Here is a 15,275-nt window from a genome sequence, read left to right as displayed (position 1 = left end):
CAAAAACAATCCTTGAGATGTACAATAATCGCTGGGAAGTTTTGACGCAATACCTTCTTTTTATGGTCGGACTCTGAGGGTCCGTCCCCTCCGTCATCGTCCCCTTGCCTCTTGTACACCCACAGCTCCGACTTCTCCACGATGGAGCGCAGCTGGTCCAAGTCGGACTTGATCTGCTTGTAGTTGTCCACATCTTGGCTGGTCACCAAGAGCTGGACCTAAGGGAAGAGGAAGCGCTATAACTCAGTTTAGACTTAAGTTTAATCTCCACAGCAAGCTAGGCCTTTAATTGCCTTGAAATCAAATGACTTTAATGCTCATTCATATGATGCCTTTCTAACTAAAGATACGATTCTTGATGAGTGTGCGGAGAACTGATACAGTGGACCTGTGAGTTCTTGTGGCTGTGGCACCTGTGGGTTTGGTCGGAGGCCTACCTGTTTGAAAGCCATGAGGACTTCCTGTCTCTGGCTGAAGTGTCTGAAGAGCAGCTGGAGGGCCCCAGACACCAGGGGAGGGTAGTCATGCATGGTGAGGTGCAGTAGCACCCTCAGGAAGGTTCTCCCACCATGGTCATCCAGGTCCAGAGGGGTGTTCTCCTCACTGCAGAACAACACACCAGGCTCAGACACTGGGGACTGAGTATCCCAGTCTTAAAAACAGTCCTTTTACGGAGACTGACACTGCATTGCTTTAAAATGAGAGGGTTTACCTTCCTCCAAAGATTGCCTCTGCCTGCTCTTCTATGTTCTCAAAATCTAGAGCCCCTAACAAAACAAATGAAGCATTTACATTCTTGTGAAGCCCGTTTGAAGGCTATACTTCACTTTAGAAACCATCGACACCACAAATGAACTTGATAAATATCTGAAAATAAAAATGTAATACAAATACTAAGGGTGTAAGGACATGTGGCATCTGTTATGTCTGTAGTGTCTGTAGCTTGAGGGTAAAAGCAGTAAGAAAGAAAAGGCAAGGCTATGGTTTTCAGTATGCTGACCTGTCATATTATTTCCATCTTGACTAGCACTAGACAATGTATTATCACCCTGAGGGTTACTCTCATCAAACTCTCGCTTGAAGATACAGAGCAGGCAGGAGATCCTGTAGTCTAGCCGCACATTCAGAATGAACTAGTGAGCAGGAACAGAGCACATCAGTTAGTTAAAACACCAGGCTTCGGAGCTCACCACAAGAATAATCATACTGAGAAAAATATGTCCTTCATCTAGATTTTGTACACATTTGTATATGATACTATGGGAAATCAAAGCCAAGATATTTGGATACAACATCAGAAAATCTATATACAAGGCCAGATGACGGTGCAGACGTTACCTGGAGGATCTCGATGATCTTGAGCTTGGTGTCCATCACCATGATGTCCTCCCTCTCCGGCTCTGTCTGGGTCTTGACCACACCCTCCTCCGGCTGGTGGGTGGGGGTGATAGGGAGGAAGCCCCCCCCTCGAAGGACCACCTGGGTCATCAGCTCCCCCACCCCATGGATAGACTTCATCACATTACTGCCTGTGGACACACACATACACACAAAAACGCACACACCTCAGAGTTGAATTGGGGTGCATACTCACACACAACACATTAACCAAACCTAATTAACTCCCACATGATTCCTCATATAACGGAAGGGTATTGAGAGCGAGAGAGTGCACCTCAATTACACTACATCAGTAACAGCCAATACCAATTGACAGACAGGAAGAAGTTGGGTGTTCACCTTGTTTTTCCTCTCCCTTCTCCAGCTTGGTAATGGGGTAAATGGTGCTGACATGAACACAGTCCAAGATGTTCAATAAGATCTTAGTCAGTCGCAGCAGGTCACTGAAGTTATAGAAGCCAAAGTAAATGAGGTTCCTTGCCAGGTTCACTACCTTTTAACAGAAAAAATTGAAAACGGAAGTGAGATAATTCCCCATATTATACATTCTCTCTGGTTGACACTTTGTGATTTTTTTAGAGAAAACTACCTCGAAGGTGAGCTTGTTTTTCTCTCTGTCGTCGAAAGGGATGTTCTGAGACACCACAGACATCAGGTAGTTCTCCACAAACTCCATGGTCAGGCAGAACCTTTCCTTGATCTCATCTCTGGTGGTCCCATCATTGTCGTAGCTTAGAAAGTGAGAGGACATTATTGTGTAAAGACTCAGAGGTAGCCTATAGATGAGCTCAGGTAATGCAGAAAATCGCTGATAGGACCCTAACAACACGTTCATAAACCCCACTCACTTGTCAATGGCGATCTTGGAGGGGATCTCGGACCAGAGGCGTGCGTACTTGACTGGCGTGACCTGTTCCTGGGGGTCGCGGTCCACGTGCATGTGCAGCATCATGCGGCAGAAGGATGCCCTAAGGTCGTAGGGCAGGTCTTCGTCAGACATGCAGCGCAGGATCAGGTCCACGTCTAGCTGGCCAGAGATCTTATTGATGGCCAGGTACTGACGGTCCAGACACATCCGCGCAAACAGATTCAGCTGGTACCTGCAGGGGGGAGAGGAGCATACTTTAACATCTGGTCGGGGTATTAGTCTGAAAGCAGACTATGTACATAGACAATCAAACTGTCCCATATGCTTTTACATACTGTACATCCAAACATGTCATTGCACCCATAATCCAACCTTAACTCCTTCTGAACACTGTAAGGTGCTAAACCCTGACCTGTAGTAGCTGACCACCTCCTGGTCCTCCTTCTGGCCCTCCTTGGCGTCCTGGGCCAACTCTCTGACACTCTTGCTCCTGATCTCCTTGCAGTTGTCCCTCCAGAAGAGCCACACCTCCTCCTCGTCCTCCTCCGTCTCTATGGGATTCTCCCCCATTGTTACAGCCTCAATCTCAAAGCGCGACAGAACTAGCCTGGTCGGCGGCAAATAAAACAGACAGTCAACATAGTGCAAAGTAACTGCCGAAAACAATGAATACTGAAACACGCGTCAGTCTTTGTTTTCATAATCAACAGCATTACTAATAACACTATATTGGAGCCAATCTAATTAGAAAGCATCAGTATAATGTTCAAACATGCGCGCACCCACGATCATGTTTTTAGTGGGGTTTACTTAGTCTCGATGAGGATGTCTGCATTGGATGGGTCCAGCACGGCGTTACAGATGAGCTCCTGAGTCACTGGGATGGACTTGTTCATGGACACACACAGATCAGACAGGTAGTCCAGAAACCTGGAGATGAGGGTCAAAGAGAAGGGGATAGTCAACATACAGGTCCAGCTGCCTAGGAGGAGGCATACACCACCCCAACAGATTAACACTGACGTTGGTGGTAAACTGAAGAATAGGGCTACCGCACACAGAGCTACCGTAGACAACCTTGATGCTATGGCCGAAGACAGGAAGAAGTAGTCCCGCTATGACCTCCGCAGAGTCAACAAACGAGCAAAAGGACAATTTAGGAATAAGGTCGAATCATAATACACAGACGCCCGCCTCATGTTGCAGGGGCTACATTCCAATAACGATTACAAAGGAAGACCCAACCCTGCCCAACGATGCCTCTCTAGCAGACAAACTCCTTGCATGCACGCTTTGACAACATTGAGCCGGGTGTGAGGATTGGGTGATCTCGCTCTCTGAGGCCGACGTGAGAAGGGTCTTTAATCAGGTCAACACCCGCAGGGCTGTGGGCCCCGATGGTACTCCAGGGTGCGCTCTAGGGGCATGCGCAGAACAACTGGCAAGCATATTCACAGTTATTTTCAACTTCTCCATGCCCCAGTCTGTAATTCCCACGTTTTAAAATGACCACAATCCTTCCTGTTCCTAAGAATTCTAAGGCTTCATGCCACAATGACTAATGCCCTGTAGCACTCACTTCTGTAATCATGAAGTGCTTTGAGAGGCTGGTTATGGCACACATTAACTCCACCATCTCAGCCACCCTAGACCCACTCCAATTTGCATACCACCCCAACAGATCCATAGATGACGCGATCTCAATTTTTCCACACTGCCCTCATCCACCTAGATAAGAGGAATACCTATGTGAGAATGCTGTTCATTGACTACACACCATTGTCCCCTCCAAGCTCGTCACCAAGCTTAGGACTCTGGGTCTGAACACCTCCCTCTGCAACTGGAACCTGGACTTCCTGACGGGCCGACCCCAGGTGGTAAGGGTAGACAACATCTCCTCCGCCACGCTGACCCTTAACACAGGGGCCCCACAGGGGTGTGTGCTTAGTCCCCTCCTGTACTCCCTGTTCACCCACGAAAGTGTAGCCACGCACGATTCCAACACAATTATCAAGTTCGCTGATAACATGACGGTGGTAGGCCTGATCACCGGCGACAATGAGTCAGCCTATTAGGGAGGAGGTTAGTGACCTGGCAGTGTGGTGCCGGAGCAACAACCTCTCCCTCAACGTCAGCAAAACCAAGGAGCTGATCGTGGACTACAGGAAACGGAGGGGTGAGCACTTATTTCATTGTGTATTTCATATTCTTGTGTTTTTTTCTAATAATACATTGTTATTGATCCTTGCAATATTGGGATTTGAAAGGCATGTGACATTAAAACTTGAAAACTACAGGGTGTACAACAGTGCACTAGCCAGTATCCACAGTACAGGCTCCCAGAGTAGGCTTATTCAGGCTCTGTGACCTGCTACAGCCCTGTGCTGCTGGAAACAGAAGGCTCCAGTCCCGACACAGTCCCCCTCCCAGCTCCATCAGACCCCAATAAAAGCCCCCTTTATCCAGACCCTTGGATCAGCATGGTTCTCATATCGCCAGCAGCACAAGACTGGAGCTCGACAGCACTAATGACAGCAATTACCTCCAGTGCCAGGGTCCAAAACAATCCCATCCTCTGATACCCTCATGCATACATTTGAATACATCTACATCTACTACATTCCCTGGCTGGTGCTGTATAAACAAACTTCCACCCACAGACAACCTTCTGAATCAGGCCCATGGCATGCCACCATCCTATTGCCCCGTCCTCTTGGTCTCACCTGGGCTCCCGGTTCTTCCTGACCAGGGTGACAAAGGTGTCGATCTCTGCGGCCGTAATGTGTTTTTCCAGAAGCTTGCGGTTGTTGTGGAGCAGGGCAGTTATCGTGTCCTCAGCCAGAACGTCGTAGCCTATCTGCTTCTGCATGAAGCGGAACTGCTTGGCTATGTACTCCTGTGGAGGGGGAGTCAGTGAGGGTCAGGACCATTCTAATGCACAACTAACAGGTTAAGTATATTTAGCCTTTTAGCTAGCACATTTCTTCTGTGTGTCTGAGTTGATCGATGCAATCAATCAGTTCTGCCCACCGACCTGGTTCTTCCTGTAGTCTTGTTGGGAGTGCCGTAATACCCGGTAACAGAGCCTGCAGATGTGCCTGAAGGGGGCATGGCGCTGGTCACCAAGCTCTTCCAATCGCAGCATAGGACCATCCCCACTGTCCGTGAACGGGGCTTGGAGAAGTTTGAAAATCTAAAGAGGGATATGGATTCCATATGTCATTTAAATTGCGACACTCAAATTGACAATGTGGGGAGGTCAACTTAACATTGACTATCATAAGTACCCCAAGCCCAAAGTAGACGATACTACCACGGAATGAGCTGTACCTGTTTGAGGATGTTCTGCTCCCTCATGAGTTTCTGTCTCTCTCTGTTGGGCTTGTTGACCATGATCTCCAGCACGTCCTGGCCAGTGTTGGGGATGTCACACACGAAGAAGACCAGGTCCTCCAGTAGCTTAGTGACAAACCTGGAGACCAGAGAGACAGGGCCAGAGAGGAATGAATGGTTCCACCAGGATCCCAGATAACACCGACTCCTACAGCCAGCCTCTCTAGAGAGAGGAGCCACGGACAATAGCTAAAAGAGAAAAACTATGGAATACCCGGTGGACCTTAAAACGATGACACATCTCAACATGAAAAATAATACTTAAAAATGTTAAAAGGCCAACAGCAATCTTCTAAAATGACTTTCAACCTACCAGATATTTACAAAAATGTAATACAGTAGGTCAAAAGGTTACTGCCGGCATCTGTTTCAAACACACACTTTACCTCCTCTCATTCTGTGTTATAGTGCCCTTCTCCAGTTTGCCAGCAATGGATGCCAACACTTTACTGGCATCGTTGGCCAAGTCTAAGTCTCTGACTTCCGCTGGGGGGACAGGCACTATGGCAAAGGCCTCTTTGTCTTCTTTAACCGCTGATGTGCCAATCTAAAAGAACGACGTGTAAAACATACTTTGAATAAATAGATTTTACAAGTCCGATCAAAGGTCACACACTAGTATCCTTCCCAGCCACTCACCCGTAACATGACAGGCTTCTCCTCCTCCTTGTCAATGGGGTTGTTGGTGCTGTGGACCCATGTGTTGGTGCAGAGGTGCCTGAGCCTCACAAAAGAGTTCCTGAGGGAACAGGACAGAGCAACTCAGAGGACCGCACCAACACAAAAAACAACAACAGTCCACTATACTAGTCTACCTCTATGATAATTCTACTAAGAGGCCTTTTACATGCAAAATTATGTTTGTGGATAGTAATTCTTCAGGTGATTTTTTCCCCCGGTGTCAACCTTACAGTAAGTAGCCTTGAAAGGTGAACTTTGTTTAAACATTTATATTGTTTGCAGAAGTATTTGGGATTACTAGGGAATACCAGCTGTGTTTAGTCTGTAATGCTCTTTCAACTTGGATGGGAAAAAAATGTTGTCTTATTAAACCAAGCCCTGTGAGGACAGAATGGGACGCTCAATAACATACGTCACTCAATTTCTCAGAATCTGCTCTTGATGCAAGAGCTCAACTGTATACAACCGTGCATGGTGACTCTGCATGGTCATAGATGCCTGAGTCAGGACAGGAGATTCTTCAAATTAGCCACCTTTTGCCTTGATGACAGCTTTGTACACTCTTGGCATTCTCTCAACCAGCTTCATGAGGTAATCCCCTGGAATGCATTTCAATTAACAGGTGTGCCTTGTTAATACTTAATTTGTGGAATTTCTTTCCTTCTTAATGCGTTTGAGCATATCAGTTGTGTTGTGACAAGGTAGAACTGGTATACAGAAAATAGACATATTTGGTAAAAGACCAAGTCCGTATTATGGACTTCCTTTATTACTTTACTTGAAGACATGAAGGTCAGTCAATCCAGAATATTTCAAGAACTTTGAAAGTTTCTTCAAGTGCAGTCGCAAAACCATCGAGCGCTATGATGAAACTGTCTCTCATGAGGACCACCACAGGAAAGGAATATCCAGAGTTACCTCTGCTGCAGAGGATAAGTTCATTAGAGTTACTGGCCTCAGAAAATGCAGTTCAAAAAAATGCTTCACAGAGTTCAAGTAACAGACACAAGAAACAGACACATCTCAACATCAACTGTTCAAAGGAGACTGCATGAATCAGTCCTTCATGGTTGATTTGCGGCAAAGAAACCACTACTAAAGGACACCAATAATAAGAAGAGACTTGATTGGGCCAAGAAACACGAGCAATGGACATTAGAGCGGTGGAAATCTGTCCTTTGGTCTGATGACTCCAAATTTGAGATTTTTGTTTCCAACCGCTGTGTCTTTGTGAGATGCAGAGAAGATGAACGGATGATCTCTGCATGTGTGGTTCCCACCGTGAAACATGGAGGAGGAGGTGTGATGGTGTGGGGGTGCTTTTCTGGTGACACTGTCTGTGATTTATTTAGAATTCAAGGCACACTAACCAGCATGGCTACCACAGCATTCTGCAGCGATATGCCATCCCATCTGGTTTGCGCTTCGTAGGATCATCATTTGTTTTTCAACAGGACAATGACCCAACACACCTCCAGACTGTGTACGGGCTATTTGACCAAGAAGGAGGAGAGTGATGGAGTGCTGCATCAGATGACCTGACCTCCACAATCACCCGACCTCAACCCAATTCAGAAGGTTTGGGATGAGTTGGACCACAGAGTGAAGGAAAAGCAGCTAACAAGTGCTCATCATATGTGGAAACTCCTTCAAGGCTGTTGAAAATGCATTCCAGGTGAAGCTGGTTGAGAGAATGACAACAGTGTGCAAATCTATCAAGGCAAAGGGTTGCTACTTTGAAGAATCTCAAATATAACATATATTTTGATTTGTTTAACCTTTTTTTGGTTCCTACATGACTCCATGTGTTATTTCATCGTTTTGATGTCTTCACTATTATTCTACAATGTAGAAAATAGTAAAAATAAAGAAACACCCTTAAATGAGTAGGTGTGTCCAAACTTTTGACTGGTCCTGTATATCAATTGGTTGTTCAAACAACCTAAAACCAACTTAGTTATAGATGATGGTAATAACGTTTAGAGTGGGCTCTCACCACTAGTGGGTGTGATGACTTTCTGTAACATCCTCAAACAAGATGTATGAAAATCTAGTTCCAAAATACAAATACTTTGATGTTTTGTGTGCCAAAACACCAGTGTCAGCCAAACAGCTTCTTTGTTGTTCAACGCGATGTGCCATTCATAAAGGCTGCTGTAGCTACTGCTACCTAGCATGAGGACGAAAAGGGCAGTTTTCCGGAAAAAATAGCAGTATTTCAATCTTCCCAATGTATCAGTTTGGATAAAGGTAACATTTGGAGTACAGTGGCATATCCCATCCCTGTATTTATATTTTTTATTCAACTAAGCAAGTCAGTTAAGAACAAATTGTTATTTACAATGTTTACATTGTAAACACAATTTAACCAACACCCATCTATTTTTGTGGCTAACTGGACCTACCATTTGGTTTTGAATTACTGAAACCAAACCATAAGATTTGAATGAAAAGTATTTGAATAAACATGAAAAAGGTGAACGTAAGAAGCGCTCAAAATTTCAGATAGGCTACATGTCATATTAAACTGCAAATAAACACTCTAAATAGGTCAGGAGGCAGACAGGGAGCCTAAAAAAGAAATGAATTATCTAGGCTATATTATTTCAATTATCTCACGGCTATAGCCTACAAAGAAATACATTGTGAAGTATTTGCGAGTACGACACAGTAGTCTGGTAGGAGTCAGGGTCATTAGGCGCTCAGCATTTTAAACAACATTTCATTGTGTTAACTCATTTTAGTCTATAAATTGCACATATAGCCCTGTGACTTACTTAGAATTAAATACAAATTAAATGAAAAATGCCTTATTAGACTCAGTCTACAGTGCCTTTGAATTCATTTTTAGAAACAGCAGTTTGTCCAGAGTCTGTGGCTTAAGGCTCATTCCGACGGTGCAGGGAGAGCAGACCAACAGCGGAGAATATCATCTCAGCGCTTGCAGAGCCACTGGAGATGCTAAACACCTTTCTGGCCACTCTTACCAGGCTGATATATATATATATACATACATACATACATATACACACACACACACACACACACACACACACACACACACACACACACACACACACACACACACACACACACACACACACACACACACACACACACACACACACACACACACACACACACACACACACACACACACACACACACACACACACACACACACACTACCGGTCAAAAGCTTTAGAACACATACTCATTCAAGGCTTTTCTTTATTTTTACTATTTTCTACATCGAAGAATAAGACATCAAAACTATGAAATAATTTATATTTTGCAATGTTGTTCAAAAGTGTTGGAAAAACGTGTCAATAACCAACTGACTGGCTCACAAGTCCTCAACTGCCAGCTTCATTAAATAGTACCCGCAAAACACCAGTCTCAACGTCAACAGTGAAGAGGCGACTCTGGGATGCTGGCTTTCTAGGCAGAGTTGCAAAGAAAAAGCCATATCTCAGACTGGCCAATAAAAATGTAATATTAAGACGGGCAAAAGAACACAGACACTGGACAGAGGAACTCTGCCTAGAAGGCAAGCATCCCGGAGTCTCCTCTTCGCTGTTTATGTTGAGACTGGTGTTTTGCGGGTGCTATTTAATGAAGCTGCCAGTTGAGGACTTGTGATGCATCTGTTTCTCCAACTAGACACTCTAATGTACTTGTCCTCTTGCTCAGTTGTGCACCGGGGCCTCCCACTCCTCTTTGTATTCTGGTAGAGCCAGTTTGTGCTGTTCTGTGAAGGGAGTAGTACACAGCGTTGTACCAGATCTTCAGTTTCTTGGCAATTTCTCATATGGAATAGCCTTTATTTCTCAGAACAAGAATAGACTGACGAGTTTCAGAAGAAAGGTCTTTGTTTCTGGCCATTTTGAGCCTGTAATCGAAAGCACAAATGCTGTTGCTCCAGATACTCAACTAGTCTAAAGAAGGCCAGTTTTATTGCTTCTTTAATCAGAACAACAGTTTTCAGCTGTGCTAACATAATTGCAAAAGGGTTTTCAAATGATCAATTAGCCAATTAAAATAATAAACTTGGATTAGCTAACACAACGTGCCATTGGAACACAGGAGTGATGGTTGCTGATAATGGGCCTCTGTAGATATTCCATAAGCAAAAATGTTATATATATATATATATTTATTAGGTAGGCCTAAAGGTTTTTAGGCAAAATAACCCAATCAAAACGGAAAGCTCATTGAAAGTTGGAATATGCCAGACCTATTGGGCCAAAATCAATTATGGCCTATTGTATAGTTAAAATAACAAAAATGAAGGAAACTTTTAAGAGATCAGATTGTTTTTGATTATAAATGACACTTAATTAGCTACCCACCTCGTTCCTTTCTTTTAGCACGTGCACGTAGTAAGTAGGCTACACCATCACGATTTCAGGATATGGGGTGGCAGGGTGCCTAGTGGTTAGAGCTTTGGACCAGTAACCCGAAAGGTTGCTAGGTCGAATCCCCGAGCTGACAAGATAAAAATCTGTTGTTCTGCCCCTGAACAAGGTAGTTAACCCACTATTCCTAGACTGTCATTGAAGATAATAATAATAATTTGTTCTTAACTGACTTGCCTAGTTAGATAAAGAAATAAATACAGTACGATTCTTTAGTTGTGGACATTAAATCACCGCACTCCGTCCCTTGCTCTTGGTTCTCATCTTTGTAAATCACATTGATTTTGCACTTATCTGTTTTATCAGTTTCTTTATGAAAATATTTAGCAAACTTCATGACAGTAGCTAAAGCAAGGGGGTATAGCGGCACACAAGCAGACTACAAATGCATATTGGGCCGGGCATGCCCTGAGCTCGTGAAATGAGCGCTACTGGAGCGCTATTGGAACGAAATTGGAGCAGGGGCGAGAAGGCCGACACTCCAGCCTTTGGGAATCTCACTCTGTGCTCCAGTCAAATTGAGCACTCGTCGCTCCCTTCAGCTCTGCTCCGCTCACATACTCTGGTATCCACCTTCTCTGGCCGTAGGCGCAGACAGTACACCAGACACTGGCTGTATTCTTGGCCTGGTTGCGTAATGACCCATTAGGCTAACAGGCTTACCTTTGTGTAGACCATCCACCATGCTCAATCTAATGACTCACACCTAAAGCTCAGCCTGCCTACTCGTGTCCTGAAGAACATGGGTGATTTCAGGTAGGAAGGGAGGGGAGGAGGAGCCGAGAGGGAGGGTGCAGCCAATAGTAGCCAGAAGGCAGGCACGCACCTGACAACATTACACAATGCAGTCTTTGACACTACAGTGAGAGGCGCTGGCCTTATCTGATGTGATGCTGGTGACAGAAACAACCACACTATTGTTATTTTAGCAAACACTGCCATTGCACACGATACAGTCAATAAGGGTGAAGAAGAAGGAACACAGCAAAGGTAAATATAGACATATGATATGTCAGCAATCTACGCCCTGTTGCGCACATGCGAGAGCTAGTCATCTTTACTCACACTAGTGTGTGTGTGTGTGTGTGTGTGTGTGTGTGTGTGTGTGTGTGTGTGTGTGTGTGTGTGTGTGTCAGTCAATAGAGTTTCAGACACTTGTAGAATCTATGTCAAGGTGCATTGAAGCTGTTCTGGCTCGTGGTGGCCCAATGTCCTATTAAGACACTTTATGTTGAGAAAACCTGTTGTTCGAGGCAGGGTTTCTGTATAGCACTTTGTGACATCTGCTGATGTAAAAAGGGCTTCATAAATACATTGGATCGAGCACACCTTAATATTACATCGTCTGATGTCCATATTTGCAGTAATACAGTATATGGACAGAACCTGATCATTCCCATGTATTTGGAAGTAGCCGTCTGAAAGAGCAGTTTACTTCATGAGAAATATGATGGTGTGTTTTCTGTGTGGGGGCAGATGGATGGTTATTCAACATCTGGCTTCCGTGTTTAGTTAGGGGACCGGGAGGTGGCTAGATCAAGACATGTTGCAACATCTTCTGGTTCTCCTGAACAAGCCTGCAGTGCTGCAGTCTGCCTCATCACCATGGTTTCCTGCTTCAAACCATACCGGGACTTTCCTGACTATTATTAGATAGTAGAAAACAAACTGGACTCCCTCCTACACACACGCACACACAGAAAGTGGAATGAATGGCCAATGTCCGGTATCACCTCAGCAAGGTCAGAGTTCTGACTGATTTTGAGAAAACACAACAGCACATTGCTGTGGTAGATGGGGAGACATCTTAGAACTATGGATCACTTTGAAAACAAAAGTTCTAAAATTGAATCATGTGCACCACTAAGCTATGCTGTCCTGCAAACCTTCTATTCACATCAAAGAACAAACAATTGAACATTTCTTTAGCTATCCCACAATAGCCCTGAAATGGTCCTCTCTGAGGACTGCTCAGAGAGGCTGCTCCTTGGTTTCTCAGACTAACTAGGCTGCATGATTAGACACCCCTGAGGTCCCTTCCCCATCTCTATGAAGATGCGTCACGGGTGGGTGCCCCATCCAGTCAACACGTGACTGTCAGCAGCAGCAGCAGCCTGTAACACGGCCGCTACAGGAGGAAATAAAGTCCTGCCCACTACTTCCCCTGACTCCTAGTAACCCTGGACTCCCTAATAACCTGACGGTACAGGTTCACGTGGGGATAACGTTGGGATAAAGAGGGCACCAGACAGATTTGCATCAAGCGTCGCCTGTGCTATTTAGACCAGGTTGTTTGAAGATGTGATGAAAGACAGATCATAGCGGCAGGTAGGCTAGTGGTTAGAGCGTTGTACTAGTAACCGAAAGGTTGTACAAACGAATCCCCGAGCTGACAAGGTAAAAATCTGATGTTCTGCCCCTGAAAAAGGCACTGTTCTTAGGCCATAATTGAAAATAAGAATTTGTTCTTAACTGACTTGCCTAGTTAAATAAAGGTAAAATTTTAAAAATAGCAGGTATAGCATGTGTGGAGAGGTGTGATATTTGACTGTGTACCTGGGCACTAGGGAGTCCCCACCTCTCAGGGTGGTAGGGTCCAGCTCAAAGATGGAGGAGATGTCCATGCCATCAGGAACAGACACCAGTTGGTACATGACCCTTTCCTGGGGGGTTCGCAAACGCGCTCTCAGGGCCTCATGGTCCGAGTCCAACTGGAGGTACAGTATAAAGAGGACACTGTTAGTTCATATTGAAGTCCCAACACAGCAGTCCAGTTCATCATTTCAATATTACTGTGACTGTGTGTAACACAGATGAGGAATGAAGATATGTTTCCTCTAATCTGTTTCTAGTTAAGACTTATGCATGGCAACAATAACTTAAAATCAGTGCTATATCAATGGATCACATTAAGAAGTTAAAGCATTGCAACATTGTTCGGGTTACTGCAGTCAGAGATTTTCTAATTTCCAGCTTTACAGTACAGTAAGGCAAGTTAATCATTATTCTGATATTGGGATAATTGACTAACCTAACTCCCTCTTTTCCTCCATCCCCCAAGACAAATACACAAACCAACACATCTCTCCTTGTATTAGCTGTACTCATCAGTACCACTCAGATGAGGACTGAGCAAGAAGTTACGTTGAGATGGGAGTTACGCCAACTCAGAGACCTTTTCCAATTTTAGAAGAGCTAATGTGTTGTTGACGCATCCTGTCAAGTTGACTGATCTAAAGGCTAATTCAATTCAGAATGCATTTAGATTTATATGATATATAAATCTATAAATAAAAACATTTGCGGAATGTTCCCCAATGATGGAAGGAGGGCCCCCCCCGAGTGAAAAAGTTTGGGAACCACTAATCTAGGCTAAGGGCTTATATAATAAGTGAGTTTTTATGAATGCAATTCAATAAGAAGGAAACTGAATCAAACTATGGAAAGACAGACAGACCCTGGATTCTACCACAGAAGATCATGTTTCTTTGGCATATTCCCTCCATAGACACACTCCACACAGAGTAATAGATGGTTTTCTACTGCCATCTATGGCGGAGCTCCAGTACCATACACAGAGAATATGGTATGATGACATCCAGTGAAGATCTACTACAACTGCCAATGCCATTGAATTTGTAAACCTAAATTACAAGTGGACGCTCTCCTTTCAGAATATGCAGAAAAATCTTCAAAATGTGATGATCGAAAATGGTTTTCATAAGAACTACTCAAAACTACACTACACACAAACAGTGGCTTGTATGGAGAGACCCGAATTAAGGAAGTCAGACCAAGATTTAGTTGAGCTCTCTTCAAGAGGGTGAATTCGCTATTAAATCATGGTTAAAGAATCTCTCAATTCATCAATGAAGTATTTCAGAGGATGAAACACACCAGGACAGACACAGTACCTGGAAGTTAAAGGGAACAGAATCAACCACCTGGAAAGAAAAACAAGATCCAACACAGAGTTGAAAGTGTAGATCAGCAGCGGTAAATAGGGCAAGTCAGAGCAAACACAGCTCACACATGAAACACAGACATAGAGTAGTCTCTGGTTGACTTACTGAGGATCTGGGCTCAGGACATTCTTCCTTATAGTCGGGGTTCACCTGAAAAGATATCAAGAACCAGAATGGGATACTTAACTCCAACATGTGAGGAAGCAAGAGGGAATACATAGTCCTCTTATAAGTGAATAGAAAGTAGATCAGGTCCAACTTAATCAAGCCCCGTTGTTAAGACTTTCAGATCGCATACTGAAGCACTACAAGATGATTGTATACATTATACTCCCAGGTATTAATCAACTGAGCCATGCAAGTGGTTGGTTGGTAGACTACCATGTAATAAGACTACTGTCGGTGTGAGAGGACTCACCTCAGCAGCCAGGTATGATCCTGTCGCAAGGTGTTTGAACCGGAACAGGCTGTTCCAGTAGCCAGCCCCGCCCCGACAAGGGTCATGGTGGACCACCTGATAAAAGAATGCAAAACCTGACAGCATGAGAA

At 44.4% G+C, this 15,275-nt stretch overlaps 1 protein-coding gene across 2 annotated transcripts in view; it reads right to left on the bottom strand.

Moving 5' to 3' along the window:
- Positions 1 to 15,275, bottom strand: part of LOC120065685 (inositol 1,4,5-trisphosphate receptor type 1-like) — a 133,213-nt gene that overhangs the window by 79,733 nt on the left and 38,205 nt on the right. Inside the window, exons 9-26 of one of the 2 annotated variants that reach the window (XM_039016756.1) lie at positions 15,145 to 15,240; positions 14,832 to 14,876; positions 13,318 to 13,472; positions 6,302 to 6,401; positions 6,049 to 6,209; positions 5,600 to 5,741; positions 5,304 to 5,462; positions 4,993 to 5,165; positions 3,080 to 3,199; positions 2,682 to 2,876; positions 2,250 to 2,501; positions 1,991 to 2,132; positions 1,741 to 1,894; positions 1,339 to 1,529; positions 1,001 to 1,133; positions 713 to 767; positions 438 to 603; positions 54 to 218 (exon numbers count right to left, since the gene is read on the bottom strand). In XM_039016756.1, coding sequence (XP_038872684.1) covers positions 54 to 218; positions 438 to 603; positions 713 to 767; positions 1,001 to 1,133; positions 1,339 to 1,529; positions 1,741 to 1,894; positions 1,991 to 2,132; positions 2,250 to 2,501; positions 2,682 to 2,876; positions 3,080 to 3,199; positions 4,993 to 5,165; positions 5,304 to 5,462; positions 5,600 to 5,741; positions 6,049 to 6,209; positions 6,302 to 6,401; positions 13,318 to 13,472; positions 14,832 to 14,876; positions 15,145 to 15,240 — 2,604 coding nt within the window. The remainder of the gene's footprint in view (positions 1 to 53; positions 219 to 437; positions 604 to 712; positions 768 to 1,000; positions 1,134 to 1,338; positions 1,530 to 1,740; positions 1,895 to 1,990; positions 2,133 to 2,249; positions 2,502 to 2,681; positions 2,877 to 3,079; positions 3,200 to 4,992; positions 5,166 to 5,303; positions 5,463 to 5,599; positions 5,742 to 6,048; positions 6,210 to 6,301; positions 6,402 to 13,317; positions 13,473 to 14,831; positions 14,877 to 15,144; positions 15,241 to 15,275) is intronic. The other variant, XM_039016757.1, reaches the window with a different exon arrangement.

Source organism: Salvelinus namaycush, chromosome 20, assembly GCF_016432855.1.
Source record: "Salvelinus namaycush isolate Seneca chromosome 20, SaNama_1.0, whole genome shotgun sequence".
NCBI lineage: Eukaryota > Metazoa > Chordata > Actinopteri > Salmoniformes > Salmonidae > Salvelinus > Salvelinus namaycush.
The sequence above is the reverse complement of the archived record's forward strand: the minus strand, read 5'-3'. Positions and strand labels throughout refer to the sequence as shown.